Here is a 20,042-nt window from a genome sequence, read left to right as displayed (position 1 = left end):
GTAACATGCATGCATTTTTTTTTACCAGTCTCAGAATATTTTCAGTTTTTTTCCCAGATTTTTTTCTAGATTGTTCTGATGTATCTGAAAACACTTTAAAGCTCTGTTTCATTGTCTAATGTTGCAGGTTACATACCAGAGGCTGATAGCAGCTTACTGCCAAAACGGAGATATTGAGGGAGCCAGGTGAGATGACTTTTTTTGTGTTGTTGGGCAGATTTTTATGAAATAAATGACATTTACAACAATGTAGACATGACAGATCTCTACAGAAGCACTGCTGATGTAAATCTTTACACGTTACAGAGTGCACAGCTTTCACTACATCTCACTTTCTGGTCTGTTAATAAAATAATAATGATTAAGTGGGTGCACGCAAATATCACTCCCAGGTTTATACCGACCCTTTAGGGTATTTTTATTCTCTCTCTAAAAACAAACTTATTATAGTTTTTCATTATTTTTTTCTACGTATTTCTTATTTCTTTAATGCATTTGCAGCACCATCTTGGGTTTTATGAAAAGCAAAGATTTACCCATCACCGAAGATGTTTTTAGCTCTCTGGTGACGGGTCATGCCATTGCAGGGTGAGTTAGATTCTTTTTGATTTGCCAAATTTAATTTCACAAGTCCTAGTCTTAACCATATAAGCCTGGATTTTCCTTCTCACTGAGCAGCGATATCGAGAGTGCAGCAAACATCCTGCCTGTGATGCGAGGAGCGGGGATCGAACCCAGTCCTGTCACCTACGTGTCACTGCTGAATGCGTATGCTTCAAAGGGAGACCTGGATGGTATGAATAAGGTGTGTGATTGGTGAAAATAATGAAGGAGAATGCTCCTGTCTAATTCCCCCCCCCCCCCCCCCCCCATCCATCTCAAACCAACTCTTTCATTTTTTTCACGTCAAACATTTCAGACTCTGGAGGCAGCAGAGAGTGCAGACTGCAGTCTGATCGACAGGGACATCATGCAGGTCATCTTCACTCTGGCCAAAAACGGACAAAAGCAGCACATACCAGTATTCATGGAACGGCTGAGGCATGACCGGGGGTTTATACCAGGTACACATCATTAACCTTCTTTGCTTTGTACAGTAAGGCTCTCCTTATAAATAGTTTGTAGATATCCATCCATTTTCGTTCGCTTATTCGAGGTCGGGTCGCAGGGGCAGCAGCCTAATCAGAGAGGCCCAGACTTCCCTCTCTCCAGCCACTTGGGCCAGCTCTTCGGGGGGAATCTCAAAGCGTTCCCTAGCCAGCCGAGAGACAGGCCTTCCAGCCTGTCCTGAGTCTTCCTTTGGCTCTCCTCCCAGTTGGATATGCCTGGAAAACCTTACAAAGGAGGTGTCCAGGAGGCATCCTAACCAGATGTCAGAGCCAGCTCAACTGGCTCCTCTTGATGTGGAGGAGCAGCAGATCTACTCTGAGATGGAGCCCAGACACCTTGCGTTGAAAACTCATTTCGGCCACATGTATCAGCAATCTCGTTCTTTCAGTCACCGCCCAAAGCTCGTGACCATAGATGAGGGTAGGAACGTTGGGGCAAATGCTAATCCTGGTTTCAGTTGATATTTGAAGGTTTCTTTTTGTGGAGACCTAACACGGCTACTTTCGTGTGTTTGTGTCATTAAAGGAATTATTTAGAAGTGTGTGTTTCTATAAATTATTCATTTATATCTTACTGGTCGGATGGTTGGTAAAATATACATTTGTTTTCTTTGTAGATGCCATGAACTTGTGCTTGAGCCTCATTACCCAGGGACAAGAGGACGTAGCTTTTAGCATCCTGAAAGCTTTTCCTAGCCTACAATCGGAAAACGATGAAAGCTCCAACTTAGGAAACTTCTTCATCAGGCACTGCATCAACATGGAGAAGGTACAAAAGAAAATATTCACTCTTGTTCTGTTTTTGCTAAAAAAAAAAACCTGATGCACAATAATGATTAAAGTACATTTGTGGGTTTTTAATATGCGGCAGCAAGTAGTTATTGATTTATTAATTTTAATCATTATTGCTACGTTTGTGAACCACAGCCGCTGGAGAAGATTGCCGGCTTCTGCAAAGAGCTGCAGGAGTTAAAGCTGCACTCCGCACCGCTCACCTTCACTCTGTTCTGTGCCCTGGAGGCCAAGAAGATCAGTAAGTTTCATTACTAGATGCAAGCACAGCTATTTGGTGTAATGCAAGAAAAAGCTTCATGTTTTCTGCTCTTTCATTTCTTTTCAGGTACGGCTTTAGGGCTGATGAAGCTGATGAAGGAGCAGAACTTGCCCATAAGGCCTCATTACTTCTGGCCTCTTCTCACTCAGCCTCTGAAGGACAACAACGTAGCAGGTAGGAATACAACTCTTTCAAAAGAAAGGATTCGTCTTCTTAAAGAGACGGTATTTAGTTTTTACCGTTAATCTCTGGAAATATTCATTGAAACGTTGAAAATGAATAAAATGTCCAGTTTTTTAAAAATATTGGTGGCTTTGTAACATATAATTATAAAAATAACATCAAAGATAAAGTGCGTGGGTCTAGCGTCTTTGGGGAACGCCATATTAGACGGCATGTTTTCATCTGGCCGACTCAGGGTCTTGTGCCAGTTGATGATGTCACACTAGATGATTGGCTGGATGTACGACTTACGGAAGTTATGTTACCACGTTCACCAACATTTAGGCAGTAAGAAACACATTTAGGGACCAAACTGCTAAACTCTTTCCAAAGCATTTGTGAAAGAACAGAATCAAAAAAGAGATGCAATAAATTTTGGCTGAGCGGTATTGCCATAGTACACATGTGTCAGACTCAAGGCCCGTGGGCCAGATGCGGCCCGCGGAGCATTTTTATGTGGCTTGCGAGATAAATATCAAAATTATATTAAAACTGGCCCGCTGGCCGATTTTACCGCAAAGACTTCAACTCCCATGATGCTTTGTGGCGTTAGCGCGGAGCCGACGCGCCCCCTCCTTTGTGTTTTTTCCAGCGCCTGCTGCCGGTGTCTGCAGCTCCGCTGTCTCGGACAAACTAAACACTCCTCTCACTCAGCGCCGAGTTCACTCAGCTATTTTCTGACGTTGAAGCCCAGAAACGGAGATTCTAGCCGCTCAGTAATGTGTTCACGACTGAAAGAGAACGTTTTCCAACTAACGTCCAGACAGAGCCGATATAACTCCAGCGAGCAGCGACACGGTCAAACCAGCACGCTCTGTGGCTGCTGTCATTGTGTTTCCTCCCCGACACACAACAACGTGGTCCAGCTGCTCAGACATGTTCAGCAGCGCAAACCTATGTGAGCACCTGTTGTCATCTAATGTTGTCGTTATTATGATGAAGATGAACAAAACAACAGGAGTCTCCTCCTCAGCTCAGATCAACCCCATGAAGCAGGTATCTGGCTGGAACAGGTGAGCATCACAGTAAACCAGTGGAGGCAACTGAGCTTTAAATATGTTGGTTTTATGCTCTTTTTCTGCTCCAAAACATGAAAGTTAACAGGTGAGATCATTTAAGATAAAATTATATTTTTATTTTGTTGTTGGCCCGTGAGAAAATATTTAACCTACAGTAAACAGGAAGTGGAAAGGCTGCAGATAGGTGAATAGAATAGAAAATCCCTTTATTGTTCCTCAGTGGGGAAAGCTAGACGTCACAGCAGCGATGACACGTATTACAGGAGAAAAAAAGGAGAATAAAAAATAAGAAAAATGAGTAAACAACAAGAAAACATAAATCCTGAATAGATTTTAAAAGTACTGATTATACCACAAGTAATGAATACCACTGATGCCTTTTATTTAAAACTGACTTGCTCGTGTGTAATTTGGTTATTCCACATTCAGTGTTAATGCAGAAATAAGTTTGTTTCCAAATTAAAAGGTTCAAAATTGCATATATGTTGATAAAGAAAACGTGCAAATTTGCCGTCACTTTTTCAAAAAATATTAAGTTTGGCACTCCACTCCGTCCCAGAGTGTGAGTTTGAGTTTGACACCCCTGCCATAGTATGATGAAGTCATCAGCAGGCGCAGGACCCCAAGGAGTACCAGAAAGTACAGCACAAGAAAACTACAATCGACATTGCCTTCTTTCAATGGATTCACTGAAGGACCGTCAGTCTAAGAGGTCAAACCGAGGTTGCATACTTTCTGCTCCACTGGTAACTTTACCGTAATGCTTTTTTAACTAGCGACAGTTACAGTGATGTCGTGTAAAACTACCCTGAAATGTTTGTACTGCCCCCTAGAGGCAGAAATATACACCCTGCCACTGCATTAGCTTCATAGCGTCCACCACGGTGGACTGAATGTAGTGAAATACCAACATCACTCAAACTTATTGAATCGGCTTGTTTTAGCAGGTTACGCTGACATTTCATTATTTAAAGATGACGCCTTTTATTGAAGACATTCTTTATTCTTAGCTTTTTAATATTGAATCATACGTCCCAGCTTGTAGTTCCATCTTCGAGCCGTTTAGGTTCCTTCCAGACGAGAAAAGAGCATTAAGAGGAAATCAAGTCTCGCTCTTCTCTATCTGAAGTATTTGTTGAACATAATATTAGTGGATTTCTAGCTTTTTCTTTTTTCTGACGGCGTAGAGGGGATTATAACATCCTCTGTACCAGAAAGAGCTTTTAAAGGAGCATTTGGCTTAAATATTAATGACCTTGTGAGCGAACCAACTGGGACAGATTTCATTGGGCTGGGCCAGTGAGGGGCGAAAACGGCCGATCCCTGCGTGAGAGGGTTCAGGCCGGAGGAGATAAAACAAACGCGAACACTCAAAAATACACACGGGGTCTCTCTGGAGAACTCCTCGACTGTATCTCCAAACTCTCAACTTTCCATTTCCTGCTAACCAAAAAGACTTTTTGACTTTTAGAAAATACTCTTGAGTCATAAAGGCGGTTTTTATTTCACCCCCTGATCTCTCTACACTCTTTTATCCCCTGCTTGCCTAATCTAGTCATAGTTTTTATATTATTCGTGTTATTTGTTTGAATTAGATTTTGATTATTTGCCAACATTGTCAGTGTGACTATTTGGCCTGTTTTTGTGGTGTTTTCTGCAAAAAGTAGACGTGAAGCAGCAGATGCTAACTGTGCGGAAGCTGCTCAGAAGAAAGTGGTCCACGGTTTATGACTGGCTGAACTTTGCTCCTTTAGGGAGTTTTAAAATGTGTCATTTTGCTTCTTGCTTCCTTTAAATCTGTTTCCAAACCAAACTTATTTCTCAGGTAATGTGACTGATATATATTTAAGGTAACAAGAACCAGAGGATTGACGAATTGTTTGTCATCTTTAAATTTAGAAATCGTGTTATTTTCCATCGATGTGGATAGAAACGCACGCGTGGTGGTGGAAATCGTCTCGCTCACAGATAGCTGGCACCTGGAGACTTGTCAGAAATCACAAGTCATTAGCAAAAGCACGCCGTCAGACGTGCTCAGCGGCTGCTTGGTTTTTAAGTGCTCCGTGTTTCCTAAGCTCTGGGTCTCTCTTTGGGGTTTTTTAGAGCATTTAATAAATGATGGATTTTTCTCTTGTCAGCCGACTGACAGCATTTGAGTTGGCAGGGAGGTGAAAACTGGTCAGGCCGGCGTGGCCACGCTGCAAATTGAATCTTCCATGCGGTCGAGACGAATTCGGAGTTGGATTGGTGAGATGTCTCAGCGGCAGCCTGAAGGGGAGGGCAGGATACGGGTTCAAACATGTGCAACCAGACACACTTACTGTGCTTTGAGCTCTCCCACTGCACCACCTGACAGCCGCATCAGACGGCGTCCATTTAGGTATCGCAGCGCAGAAGGGAGGAAGAACAGAAGAGAAAGTGAAGAAACTTCTCTCTCTGTCACCCTTGCTTGTTTCCGTTGGTGTTTGCCTTAACCCTCATGAAACATGCAACACCCCCCACCTTCGCGCCACCTCACGTTCAGTGGCTGTAGGAGGTGTGTGTGTGTGTGTGTGTGGGGGGGGGGGGGGGTTTGACTTTCGGACGGCAGTGCAGGTGATGTGACTGATGCAGAGTGACTTGATTTCATGTAAATGCAAGCGCTCTGAGGGAATTCACTTTAGATTACGCGCCCCACTGTGCATGGCACATGAAATATTAAGCGCTGTGTCACTTTTTGTCCACAGGTGTCACTAACGGGCAGAGAGGCCAGAGCTGAGGAATTGGAGGGGGAGTAATAAAGAGAGGAGGGAGAGAAAAAAATCTCTTACATGTTGATGAGGTGTGGATTTGGTGGGCTTAAAGAAAGCATATGCTCGGCTGGTCTTGCCACCTGCCGGCAGCTAGTCACTGCTTGTCCGTCGCTGCGACGCGGTGTGCGTTTATCTCTTCTGACACTGAGAAAGGAGGAGGGCGAGGAAGGAGCAGCTGCACAGGGAGGCAGAGCTTCAGACTTTGTGTGTCTTGGTGATGGGAGAGGTGTAAAGATGCCCTTGTTAGGTCAGTTTTCCTCTCTGCCACCATCACCATTACCAGATCATTTGCTCTCCTCTTTAGATGTCAGTAGGTTGGTCTGATGCAACTGAGCTGATTAAAAGGGAAAAATCAAACCAGAACACAAGTGCAGCTTTAGCTGCTTCAATGACTCTAGCTTCTAGTTTTAGACCTGCCTCTGCCTGGCAGCAACAGTCCACCTTAAGTCGCTGATGAGGAGGGATGGAGAGGCAGATGGTGTAGGAGGAGAAAGAAAAGAGAAAGTGACAGGTACTCATGTCCAGAGATGGGAGGAGATGGCAGCAACCGGTTCACTCCACTCCTCTTTTCCTCTCCTATTCTCCCTCCTCACTTCCCGTGTGTGACAGTTAACCTGCAGACATGAATCTGATGGTGATACTTTGTGACCGCTGCCATGCTTAACTCACTGTTTGATACTTCCTGCGTGGATGGTGTGTCAGGTGTCCGATTCTTCTTGCTTTTCTTCCCTGTCAAAAACATGGAGGAAGGTAAAAGTATGAGAATTATTAAGAGAGAGATGTGAACTTTTGGCGCCTGTCTCACCAGTTATTTAGTTAGTTTTGTTCACCTTTAAACCCTGTCTCACTGGGTTGTGATTGTCGGTGCCTGTTTGAGGGCAAAATTACAGAATGTCCTAAAAATGTGCAGTTTCCTTGCATGAGTCGCAGAGCCTCTCTCTGGACAGGTTACAGGAACAAAGAGTTACTCTGTCAGTAGTTTAGTCAGCAACTGGTTCAAATTCAACTAAAACTAAATGAAAGGTCAGTGAAAGAGGTTACAATGATTTGGAGATTTTATTTTTTTTTCTTGAGCAAACAAAAAAGCTGCAGGACTGAAGACATGCTGGCTGCTTATTTTACAGCCGTTATTATTGAAACGAGGTTTTCAATGCAGGGAAATTGTTTAAATGTTTAATTTTTGTAATGTTTGAGTTTGTTATTTAAAAGAGAGGTCGTTTTAGTCCTCTAGAGCAGCGGTGTCAAACTCAAACTCACAAGGGGCCGAAATGAAACTCTGGGACGGAGTCGAGGGCCAAACTTAATATTTTTTGAAAAAGTGACGGTAAATTTGCACATTTTCTTTATCAACATGTATGCAATTTTGAACCTTTAAATTTGGAAACAAAAATATTTCTGCATTAACACTGAATGTGGAATAACCAAATTACACACGAGACAAATAAAACACATCAGTGGTATTCATTACTTGTGGTATATTCAGTACTTTTAAAATCTATTCAGGATTTATGTTTTCTTGTTTATTCATTTTTCTTATTTTTATTCTCCTTTTTTTCTCCTGTAATACGTGTCATCGCTGCTGTGACATCTAGCTTTCCCCACTGAGGAACAATAAAGGGATTTTCTATTCTATTCATCTATCTGCAGCCTTTCCACTTCCTGTTTACTGTAGGTTAAATATTTTCTCACGGGCCAACAACAAAATAAAAATATCATTTTATCTTAAATGATCTCACCTGTTAACTTTCATGTTTTGGAGCAGAAAAAGAGCATAAAACCTAAATATTTAAAGCTCAGTTTGCTCCACTGGTTTACTGTGATGCTCACCTGTTCCAGCCAGATACCTGCATCATGGGGTTGATCTGAGCTGAGGAGGAGACTCCTGTTGTTTTGTTCATCTTCATCATAATAATGACAACATTAGATGACAACAGGTGCTCACATAGGTTTGTGCTGATGAACATGTCTGAGCAGCTGGACCACGTTGTTGTGTGTCGTGGAGGAAACACGACAGCAACCACAGAGTCGTGCTGGTTTGAGCGTGTCGCTGTTCGCTGGAGTTATATCAGCTCTGTCTGGACGTTAGTTGGAAAACTTTCTCTTTCAGTCGTGAACACATTACTGAGCGGCTAGAATCTCCGTTTCTGGGCTTCAACGTCAGAAAATAGCTGAGTGAACTCGGCGCTGAGTGAGAGGAGTGTTTAGTTTGTCCGAGACAGCGGAGCTGCAGACACCGGCAGCAGGCGCTGGAAAAAACACAAAGGAGGGGGCGCGTCGGCTCCGCGCTAACGCCACAAAGCATCATGGGAGTTGAAGTCTTTGCGGTAAAATCGGCCAGCGGGCCAGTTTTAATATAATTTTGATATTTATCTCGCGGGCCACATAAAAATGCTCCGCGGGCCGCATCTGGCCCACGGGCCTTGACTCTGACATATGTGCTCTAGAGGTTGGTGGAGCAAAACAAATGCTCACCAGCATGTTACCTGTTGTCTTTGTGGTTAAAAGGGCTCGGGAGTGTTTCGATACGTGTTCAGATCAGAACGACCTCTGCATCTTAGCCTAGAAACCTAGACAAAAGATTTCACTCGGCAGGTCGGTCTACCGCTCCATCGTAGTCTCAGCAAGTCTACCACTGGTTCGACTAAAGCCTGGTTTATGCTTCTCCGTCAGCTCCGCAAGGGACAGACACGCACGGATTGACGGAAGCTTTTTGCTCTCATACTTCTCCGTCTCCTGGAGAGTGTTGCAAAGCAATTGCCCGGCAGGACAACAGAGGGCGTAGCGCTGTTCTGTGGTATCATGTCATGTATCAGTCCAAGATCGTGTGTTTATATTGTGTTTTTTGTGTATATAAGAGACTTTTAACACGGACATATTTGTCTCTCATTCTCCCACCTCTTCATGCGCTCCCCACCTTTAAACCCACGTTTCCTGTCATTTCCGTCCACAAATAAAACGCTTGCTGCGTATCTTTTCACTCCTCCAGTCACGGGAGAATTAAACGTTCACATTTTTTGAGTTTTTTCGTGAGGTATTCGTCAAGCTTCTCCGTGTCTGCCGCTGGTTATCCTCGGCTCTCTTTGCAATGGCGGCGCTGTAAACAACAGCGGCGTCCTGACCAATCACAAGCTTGCGTAATCCGTCTCGTTCGACGGATGTTTGAAAAAGTGGGCTCGACTCCGTACGTACTTGCGTGCCTGCCGGAGCCCTACGCAAAGACGGATAATGGCGTTGCGTGTCTCTGCATTGACGCAGACGGAGAAGCATAAATCAGGCTTTAGTGTAGGCAGGTCCAATCACAGTTCTCTGTTTGTAGAGATGTTGGGTGGGCTTAGCGCCAGTGCTGTGATGGAGACAAACATCTGCTTCTTCTTCTTTTGCTTTTTCTTCTTCATTTTTATTTTTTTAGATTTGTTAGATTTTTCTTCTTTAAAACTTTTTCCCAATTATATTTTTACCATCGTCAGTTAATGAGTCCCATTACAAAGGTTTTTGTGGCATCGATGTCTCCCATCCAAAGCGGAGAGGAACATAGGACCCAGTTTAGAAAGCCTGTCCTTTCCTCAGACTTTAAATGTTGAGAGAGAAGAGAAACAAGTTCAAAAGGTTAAAAGCTCCTTGGTCAACAACGTGACTAGCTGTGTCCTCACAGCACAGATGAAAAGTGCTGAAGATCTTTGAATTTCATGTCCAGAAGCTGCGTTATGGTGAGCCCATATATATTTATATTCCTGCTCTCCATTCACTTGTTCTCTGTTTGGCTCGCTGTGAAATTGATTATGGATTATTCAGGAAGAGAGCAGGTGCTCCCTCACTTCTTTCATAAAACCAACGCTGGATGAAAGTGATGAGTTGGTAAGAATGAACCGACGGACAGCAGAGTGGATGGATCTTCCATTGAGAAGAAAGAGAAGGATTGCCTGTTTACCTTTTCTTCATAGATGGATCAAAATAGGGTCAGATGAATGAATGATACGGGGGGTCTGGATAGATGGAGTGGTCCAGGCAGCCCTACCTGGGAAAAGGCAGCCTAACCTTGGGGTTTAATGGTGTATAAAAGCCCAGAACTCATCTTTTATTCATCTAAAGAGCCTGACAGGTGAATACATGCGTCCCAATGGGATACACAAACACACAGATCTATATATACACAAATGTGTGTGTTTCAGAACCTGAGTAGGCTTTAAATACACACATTTTCAGGTGTGTCAACTCAAGGAAGCACTTAAAGAAGTAGAGAGGTGTATTGGTACACTTGATGTGTTCCTATTTAGCACATACTTTGGATGGGTTGATATTTTAGCTGTGCCGCTGTTTACCAGACACACAAGTTTGTGTTTCTGCGCCCTTTCTGTCCTTTTTATCGACATTCTCCCAGATGTGTGCAAAGTGCTGCCCAAGTGTGTGTGCTCTTTGAGGGTTTGTGTGGCTCTTCCATATGCATGTGGCTCTTTCGGCCTTCTTCCCCGGGGCGGGACCTTAGGGTTCTGCTGGAGAACAGGGTGAAAAAGTCCACGTCAGGCCAAGTGCGTGCCTGTACTCTGTGTTTATCCACCAGTACTGAGGCGGAGCAGGAAGCAGCCATTCGCATTGTAACAGCGAAGGGTGTGGTGTGTGTGTGTGTGTGTGTGTGTGTGTGTGTTTTAGAAACACACACACACACACACACACACACACACACACACACACACACACACACACACACACACACACTTGGCACTGAGGCAAGAGAATAAGATCATGTGTGTGTACTTGTCCTTATATGTTTAACCTGTAACGTGTGGACATTTTTACATTGTGGGGAGATCTTGCTGGTCCACACACCATGCTAAGCACCCTAAAAAGTGGTTTTACAGGTGTGCTGTCAATTAGCCTTTAATTTAGGTTAGGGCAGGGGTGCCCAACCCTTGTACTGGAGGTTTCTCTGCTCTCACACACACTTGATTCAGAGCTCAAATTACCTGCAGCATCTCATCAGGCTGTGCAGAGGCCAGCTTCTCACCTGCTGATTTAAATAAGGTGCGTTGAAGCAGGGTTGAACTAAAACCTGTTGGATTCTGGCTCTCCAGGGCCAGGATTGGGCACCCCTGCTTTAGGGTTAGGAATAGAACCCCATTGATTAGGCTATGGGTTTGGCATAGTGGAGTCATTAAAATGAATGGAAGTCAGTGGATGTCCACACAAACACTTACGTGTGTGTGTGTGTGTGTGTGTGTGTGTGTGTGTGTGTGTGTGTGTGTGTGTGTGTGTGTGTGTGTGTGTGTGTGTGTGTGTGTGTGTGTGTGTGTGTGTGTGTGTGTGTGTGTGTGTCATAGGTGTGATGGAGGTGATAAAGGGCATGAAGGAGCTTGGAGTGTCCCTTGACGTTGACACTTTGCCCCACTACATCCTCCCTGTCTTCTCCAGCATTGAGGAAGCTCATCAAGCCCTGAAGGTAACTAGCCAGCCGGCGTTTGCTCACACTGACCCTTTTATTAAGACGTTTTCTGATTAAAACATCACTTGCTGTTCAGGAGGAAGGCATCTCCGTGGATTCTGAGGTCTTTAAGTGCTCTGAAGCTCGCTCCTTGGCTACGAGAGACCTGGCCAAGCTGTATGACCTATGTAAGCGCACACACACGCACACACTTTGCCCTCTTGCTGCTCCGTACTTACTAGGCCTTTTAAGAGATTAGTCTGTGTGAATTGGTAAAAAAATAAAAGTGAGAAGCGCCTCATCCTGCAGCAGGAGAGGAATCGGTAAATAATGGATAGGTCTTCCTGTTTTCTTTCTTTCATCCTTTAGTCTCAAACACTCGCTGCAACATATCTGGCTCCGTTTATTCTCCCTGTGTTGCCTGATTACTTTATTTTTTGCCTCACGTGTAAATAGTTTTGTGATGTTTGATATATTCTAGCTCACTGCTGTTGATATGTATTATTAGCATGAGCACACTCCACCTACAGAAGTTTTTGGAGAAAACCAAAGGAAACATACAGCACTGGTGCAGGAGGGCTCTTTGCACTTCATTTTGATCAGATAGGCTGAAATAATACATGAGACAATCAGATAAAACAGAACCAAACCAGTAAAAACCTTTTCAATGAATCTCAACATTTATTTTGGCTAATTTTAGTCCTGTGGGGAAAGTCGGAATAGAAGAACTAACCATTTAATTTACTTTTCAAGCAAAACAAAGACAATCTGCTACAGACACTTTATCACATGAATCTTACAAGTTCCCCATGTTTCAGTGTCGGACCCCTCTTTCCCACCACTGGATCTCATGACTTTCCGCACCGGCCTCATCGGAGGCTTCAAAAGGTGAGTCAATTAGCCTGGCCTCTGTTTATGTCGTTCTATATTCCGCATCACTTTACATCTCTTATTTGTACATATTTGGCCTCAAAGCCCCAAACTGGCGTTTTAGGCAGGCCTGTAGCTCGGTGGAGGTCACATATGCTGTGACTGTGACATGTGCAGCCTCTCACACCGTCCACAATCATCTGTGCATGCCGGCAGCTGCAGGGAGGACACTACGACACACATACACACACATATACATGGGTGCTTCATGCATATGGAGACCCTCATCCCTCAGCTCTCACCCCAAAGCACCGTGGGAGATATGTAAATTAGCAGATGCCCACCACTATCCTAGGCTTCTGTGCTGGTTGCATTTTCTCTCACTCTGACACACACACACACACACACACACACGCACGCATGCATGCACGCACGCACGCACGCACACGGCTAGCCTAAGGACCAGTGTCTGACTCACAGGCATTTGTTGAAGGGGTGTTTATGAATATTTACAGTTTAGCACTACACAGCCACGCAGAACCACTCCAGCCCCTGAGCGGCACTGGAAGTGAATCAAGGAGTAAAGTGCTGACTTGCCTGCAGGGACTAAAGTTTTTACTTTCACTGAGCTGAAACGCGCTCGGCTGAACTTAACTTTAAGCTTCAGCTTGTGTGTTTTTTGTTGTTGTAACGTGCTCCTAATCATCTCTGTGGATCTTTATTTTATTGATCTTTTTTATTTTATTTTGAAAAGACTGAACATTCTCTTATCTGCAGCACGGTCTTCTCTAGTCTTCACTAATTATTGGCCCTTTTTTGTGACTGAATCCCCTTCTTCTCCTCGGCTCGACACACACACACACACACACACACACACACACACACACACACACACACACACACACACACACACACACACACTACTCTGATGGTTAGGCTGCCTGACAGGGTCATAATTGGGCTTGTCACTTGGGGAGCGGTGATGTGTGTGTTTGTGAGTGCCGTGTCTTCGCTATGCAGGACCTGGCCCTGTCAAAGACAAGGTCAGGGGATAATTTAATCATTAAAGACCTCTTCTTCTCTCCCCTCATCTCCCCCTCTCTCCTCCTTTCCACCATCTCGCTGACAACGCCAGGGATGTCAGACATTGTCATCATTTTGTGTGTGTGTGTGTGTGTGTATGTGTGTGTGTGAGTGACTTTCTCTTTTGTGGTTTGCCAGACTTTTGTACTGCCATCTCCGCTCTGCTGTACTGTGGTATGGAGAGTGTCAAACTGGAAAATCTGTCGCTCGTTCTTAATCTGCACTGTGTTATGCTGTCAGTTCAGTCACTATGGCAACATGATGCTGTCAGTGTCGAGATGACGTGTAGAAAGCTGCGTTTCTCAAGGTTTTTATGCTTAACTAAAAGAAGATGAAACCACAAAAAGAAATTTACATTTCAGAGTTTTGTACAAAAACCAGAATGTCAGTCGTGAAATAGATGCATTTGTCTGTTTGGGCATTTCAAAGCTAAACAGCAAAACGTGTCTATAAACTCAGACAAGTTTGTCTGAGTTTGTCTGGTAGGACTGATGCTTTTCAGTAGAATGCTCATTTGCTGTCCTCTACTGCCCCCTACAGGTCTTCAGATGTTGAGAGCATGGCAAAGGTAAAACACACGCAGACATGATCGTGAAATTAAGATTATACATGATGTGCTCTGTTTCTCGTACAGAATGATAAGCACCTATTTATTTATTACTAGTCGACTGAGACGTGTTCAGGTATTTATCTCAAAGTTTGGTTAAAATAGAGAAGTGCAATAACAGGCTGGAAGTGAATGGGTTTTTAGTTGAGACAGTGGGGCAAAGTATACTTGGTGTAATAATAAAATAATGGTTAAAAACTGGTTATTAAAGTAATAAAAGTTCCACTCTGTCATGTGACCTCTTGTCCCTGTTGTGTAAATAAATATTATTGTTTGTATTTTAATCTTCTAGATTGTTGAGCTTCTCTACAAAGATCAACGCTTCTCCACTGGGAGCTCAAAGCCTGCTGGTGAGGAAACATTCACACACACACACACACACACACACACACACTTGCACACGCACGCACACACATGGACACACACGCACACACACACTTGCACACGCATGCACACACACACACACATGCACACACGCACACACACACACCTCCTGTTTTTCTCTTAAACAGTTATGTTTCCTGCATCATTCAGTGCAACCCGTGTGTGTTAGCATGCTGGTGAAAGACCTACGCTGTCCAGTGATGGGAAATAGAGCTTGGTTGCTGACACAGCACTGAGTAGACACAGCCTCTGTGTGTGTGTGTGTGTGTGTGTGTGTGTGTGTGTGTGTGTGTGTGTGTGTGTGTCAGAGAGGATCCAGTTCTAAGACTGGTGTGTGTGCTGGTGGGAGCGATGGAGACTGTTATCCATGTCACATCCAGTTAGACGACATCTGCAAACACGTCTGCGTTAGTGTGTGAGCGCTGAAGTAAGAGGAAGCTGTCAGCGCCAGCCGCCGTACGTTCACTCAAACCGCAGACCCAAAGCAGCTTCTGTCAGCAGAAACGACACAACCTCACACTCTGCAGAGGTTACAGAAAATAGTATGAATGCACAAATGGATGCAGTGACTGACACGGTGGCAAATGAAATTTATTCCCAAGACGACTGCTCAGTGTGTGTGTTTGTGTGTGTGTGTCCAGATACTGTAGGCTACTTCCTTTACAATCTGGTTGACAACATGTCAGAGGGGCAGGTGCAGGAGGACAAACTGCGGCATCTCTTCAATAAGCTACAGGCGCAGGTACACACTCATGAAGAGGTCTCCCCACACTCGCTTCTGTCATCCCCTCCTGACTTAGTGTGCTTGTTTTATCTAAATATTGAGATTTCCATCTATTATCTGAAAAGCAATCAAAAAGAGGCAGAGATCAGGAAATTAATTAGTCTCAATGGGGAAAGTAAATCAGATAAATTACAATGAAGAGAAATTCAATCACTTACAAATTAACCATGTTCAGCTGTTTGGGTCTTTAGGTTTTCCCAACAAATTATAAATGTCTAAATCTCTGACTTTACAACTCATAACTAAAGATTTAGAAGGTTAAAATGTTTAGAAATTCTCTCTCAATTGTAATAGTTTATTTATTTACATTATTAAATTATTTTTATAGTTTTTGAATGTTTGTTTCTACATAAGAGCCAAGATCCCTGTGGATTTAAAATGGATTTTTTTTGTTAATGTGCACGTTTTAATTAATTTAACTAAAAATGTCATCAAATAAATTTGATCAGTGTTTCAACTTTCTAAATGAAAATATATTCTTATTTGTAGCGTAATGTAATCCAAATTTCTAAGCTTACAAAGATGTAGTTAGACACCAAATGCAGTTCAACAACACTGGGTTTAGGTTTAGCTTATTTAAAAACGTTTGGTTTTTTAGCTTAATGTTGGTGTTAATTAGCTTTTGATTTAAGTTTTCCGTTCTGTTAATAACTAAATCTTTTCTGTATGTTTCCTTTTTATTAGAACGTTACCATTCCACTAAACATCTACAGAGGAATTAAGAATCTTCTAGAGTCTCATCATGTTCCTGAACTCCTCAAGGTACACACTCCCTCTCTTTCCTCCCTTTGGTCCCAAACATAGCTCCATGATGTAGTCTTAGGTGATATACACATTATATTTATAAAATAAACACTTAAGAAAACATAAACACCCAATTAATGTCGATGCTTATAAGTGTGTGTTTCTCAGGATGTGATGGCTTTGGTGGATCTCACAGAAACGGGGTCAGATGGGTCGGCATTAGCTCCTCATCGTGCCACGGTAGGTAGGACAGATCTAGAACGCATAAAATGATGTTTAGAAACTAATTTGACAGAATGATCCGCCTAAATAAAACCTGTAATATGTTATAAAAGATCTAACGTCTTATTTTCTCCTTCAGGGACTCGAGAACAATGTTTCGGTGCTTGAGAAAAAACTGGCGGAACTGGTTGCAGAAAACAAACCGTTAGGATCAGTTCTTAGAAACATCATCCATGCTCTGAGTGCTGAGGAGGTAACCCGGTCTAGTGAGACTGTCTGTTTTCTGGCTTTCGATGCTTGCTCGGGCCTTTATTTTTCTCATGGCTCTGTTGCCTGATCAGAACCTGCAGCGCGCCCTGGAGCTGAAGCAGCAGCACGAAGAGGAGATGACGGCCGGGGCTTACGCCACCCTCATCAACCTGTGCTGTCGCCTCAACAATGTAGAGGAGGCGCTCAACCTGAAGAGGGAGATGTGAGTGCAGTAGGAAACACACACACACACACACACACACTAGGCTGCACTGCGGTCAGTAGTAAGCCATTAAAGTTTAACTTGAGTGGTATTAGGGGAGACATTAATGCAGGGTCCAGCCGCTCTGTTGGTTAACTGAAACACAGGAAACTCTCCCCTCTTCCTCCCTGATTTCCTCCCCCTCCTCCTCTTTCACCACCTGCTTCCAGCATCTGACTGAACTTTGACAACGTCTAATAGATGAGCCGCATTACTGTTGGATTGCATTAATCAAAGCTCCCTCTCTTTTTCCATGTCTGCTTTCAGGAGTCGTAAGGACTCATCGGTGGCGCTGGATCCTGCTAAATACCTCGCACTGGTCAGGACGCTCGCTTTAAATGACAGAGTTGAGGGTAAGTTCCTCCGAGCTGCAGAATTTTGTTTGGCATTTCGTTGAATGGCAACTTAAGGCCAATTTATTTAATCCTAAAAGTGCAAACCAAATTTTCTCTAATCTATTGCAGATTTAAGTATTGTCCTTCTAAATTAATTAACCAACCCCTCTCTTTATGGTGTTCATGTTCAAAGCCCCATGCCTCTGTGTGTGTGTGTGTGTGTGTGTGTGTGTGTGTGTGTGTGTGTGTGTGTGTGTGTGTGTGTGTGTGTGTGTGTGTGGTGTGTGTGTGTGTGTGTGTGTGTGTGTGTGTGTGTGTGTGTGTGTGTGTGTGTGCTTCATTTATTATGTGTACGTCACCAACCCTGCCTCAATCTTTCTGGCTCCCTGAAACCATATTAGCGGGCCATTTTCGGAATTCTACGGTGGGTTTCCTTCTGCCCATCGAAGACCCAATTACCATCAGTTTTGCTGCTCTGCTTCTTTGCATCCACTGACAGGCGAACTGTTTCCCTTGTCTGCTCTCGTCTTTCCTCTCCTCCCCTCATCACTTCCTCTCCATTTCTGCCTCTGTCTCTCTATCCGACCCTCTTTTCTCATCCTTCTCAAAGCTTGTCATTGTCTTGCCCCCCCCCCCCCACACACACACACACACACTGACACGTCAGTGCGAAATGAGAGAGGGGGAAAATTACAGGACTGTGTGTATTTTTCCAGAATTATTGAAATCTGCCTTCATGCTAATGGCAGATCATGTCCGCCAAAGTGCTTGAACATCTCACACACACACACACACACACACACACACACACACACACACACACACACACACACACACACACACACACACACACACACAAATTTGCATGTGAATTCATGCAAAAGGCATTTGGTGGCACAACGTTTGGTGTGTGTGTGTGTGTGTGTGTGTGTGTGTGTGTGTGTGTGTGTGTTTGGGTGTGTATAGGCAGCGCTCAATGCATTTGCCATTAGCCAGAGTGCGCATATGGAGGCAAGGCTTGTCAGCCACATTAGCACACATGGCTAACCTTGATGTTAGCCTGTCCCCACCCAGACGCTGGGCCGCCTGGCTCCCAGCACACACCAGGCCCAGCTGAAGATCACGTCTCCTGGCATCTCGCTTTGTTTCTCGCCAGCTTATAATGGTTTTGTTGTTTTTTGCTTTTGCTTCAAATCCTCCCATCCCACCTCTGCTCTGTTTTTGCTTTACTTTACCCTTGATTTCATTCTTTTCACAACTTTTTTTTACCACCTTAAATCCGCCTTGTGGACAGCTTGTTTCAGGGGTTAAGAGTTCACCCTGTAATAGATGGTTTGCCGATTTGAACCCAGGTTCAGTCTGTGTCGGTCCTTGCGTCCTCAGTAAAGTAATTTCTCCCTCCTCGCCTGCTGGTGGTGATCCGAAGTGGCCAGTGGCACCTCTGTACCACAGCCTTGCTTCTGTCGGTGTGCCCGAGGGCAGCTGTGGTTACAATGCAGCTCCTCACCATCAGTGTATAAATGACTGACTGTAGTGTAAAGTGCTTTGAAGTCCTCTGACTCATTAAGCACCTTGGGGGTTGTAGAGGCCTAGTGTGTGCTGTAAAGGAATGAGCCATGCCCACATTTTTTTGAGTTGCAAATGATATCCTTATTCATCTTTCTAAAACCAAGAACCTTTTTTAAAGTGGCCCTGGAATTTAAAACCACTATTACCTCGTTGTTAAACGTAGGTAGCTTGGAATGTCTAATATAGCATGCCAAAAGGTTTGTGCCATCTTTAACCGGCTTTCCTATATAAATGACTAATGTAATGGTCACAGAGAAATGCTTTGTTCTGAGAAAAGCTGGTTTAACGCCTCTCAAGCTTGGACATACACCCTTAAATCTGCATGTCACAACCCTCTTCATTTTCAGCAGTATATTAACTTTGGTAGCACTAAAGCTCACTGCAGAGTTTCCCGTTTAATATTCATTATTCTGCCTGACCAAAAGAACGAGATTTCGGGTACAAGCGGCTGAAATGAAATTTTTCCCCAGGGAGTCTGGGCTCTTTCTTATATATAGGGTGAGAAGTTCGGTCATCCGGGAGGGGCACGGAGTAGATCCGCTGCTCCTCCACGTTGAGAGGGACCCATTTAGGTGGCTCGGGGATCTAGTTGGGATGCCTTCTGGATGCTTCCCTGGTGAGGTTTTCAGGGCACGTCCAACGGGGAGGAGACCTAAAAGAAGACTCAGGACACGGTGGAGGGACTATGTCTCTCACCTGGCCTGGGAACGCCTTGGGATTCCCCCGGAAGAGCTGGCACAAGTGGCTGGAGAGAGGGAAGTCTGAGCTTCTCGACTTAGGCTGCTGCCCCCGCGACCTGACTCCGGATAAGCAGAAGAGAACGGATGGATGGATGAGTATTCTGCCTGATAGGAAAAGCCAGTCTTTCCACTCAGGGGCTTTTTTATTGGTTTGGGTTTGGCCATTTATCAGGGCTCATTTGCATGGTCATTGTGAGCCCCAACAATGTTTCATATAGACGCTCAGAGAACAGTTCCTAATAAAGCTTCAGGTTTTGGCACTTAAAATTGTATTTATCCTTGATTTAATGTAAAGAAATCTTAGTAGGTATTTACATCAAAATTGACATGAAGTGTCCTTCAGTAATCACGGCCATAGAAATCCACTAATCGTTATGTTCCTTCTGATGACTCTAAAACGACTGATACTTTTGGTGTATTTCACGCCAGAATGACGAGTCTATTGTGGGACTCACTGAACCTGACACTTGTACCCACATGGGATTCAAGAGGCTAAACACAGCTTTCACCTCCCCTCACTCCTCTCCTTTGGCTTTATTAAATAGTCCTCTATCACTGAGCATCTCTTTGACCTGACCTTG

At 44.0% G+C, this 20,042-nt stretch overlaps 1 protein-coding gene across 1 annotated transcript in view; it reads left to right on the top strand.

Annotated features, from left to right (window-relative positions):
• The window catches only part of lrpprc (leucine-rich pentatricopeptide repeat containing), a 68,747-nt gene that overhangs the window by 2,260 nt on the left and 46,445 nt on the right, over positions 1 to 20,042 (top strand). The window contains exons 5-22 of the mRNA XM_015944617.3: positions 128 to 186; positions 502 to 588; positions 679 to 805; positions 920 to 1,064; positions 1,727 to 1,878; positions 2,037 to 2,142; positions 2,230 to 2,337; positions 11,512 to 11,630; positions 11,710 to 11,800; positions 12,431 to 12,500; positions 14,106 to 14,133; positions 14,465 to 14,522; positions 15,198 to 15,298; positions 16,025 to 16,102; positions 16,253 to 16,324; positions 16,446 to 16,559; positions 16,648 to 16,778; positions 17,085 to 17,170. Coding sequence (XP_015800103.3) covers positions 128 to 186; positions 502 to 588; positions 679 to 805; positions 920 to 1,064; positions 1,727 to 1,878; positions 2,037 to 2,142; positions 2,230 to 2,337; positions 11,512 to 11,630; positions 11,710 to 11,800; positions 12,431 to 12,500; positions 14,106 to 14,133; positions 14,465 to 14,522; positions 15,198 to 15,298; positions 16,025 to 16,102; positions 16,253 to 16,324; positions 16,446 to 16,559; positions 16,648 to 16,778; positions 17,085 to 17,170 — 1,732 coding nt within the window. The remainder of the gene's footprint in view (positions 1 to 127; positions 187 to 501; positions 589 to 678; positions 806 to 919; positions 1,065 to 1,726; positions 1,879 to 2,036; positions 2,143 to 2,229; positions 2,338 to 11,511; positions 11,631 to 11,709; positions 11,801 to 12,430; positions 12,501 to 14,105; positions 14,134 to 14,464; positions 14,523 to 15,197; positions 15,299 to 16,024; positions 16,103 to 16,252; positions 16,325 to 16,445; positions 16,560 to 16,647; positions 16,779 to 17,084; positions 17,171 to 20,042) is intronic.

Source organism: Nothobranchius furzeri, chromosome 12 (genome assembly GCF_043380555.1).
Source record: "Nothobranchius furzeri strain GRZ-AD chromosome 12, NfurGRZ-RIMD1, whole genome shotgun sequence".
Lineage (NCBI taxonomy): Eukaryota > Metazoa > Chordata > Actinopteri > Cyprinodontiformes > Nothobranchiidae > Nothobranchius > Nothobranchius furzeri.
The sequence above is the reverse complement of the archived record's forward strand: the minus strand, read 5'-3'. Positions and strand labels throughout refer to the sequence as shown.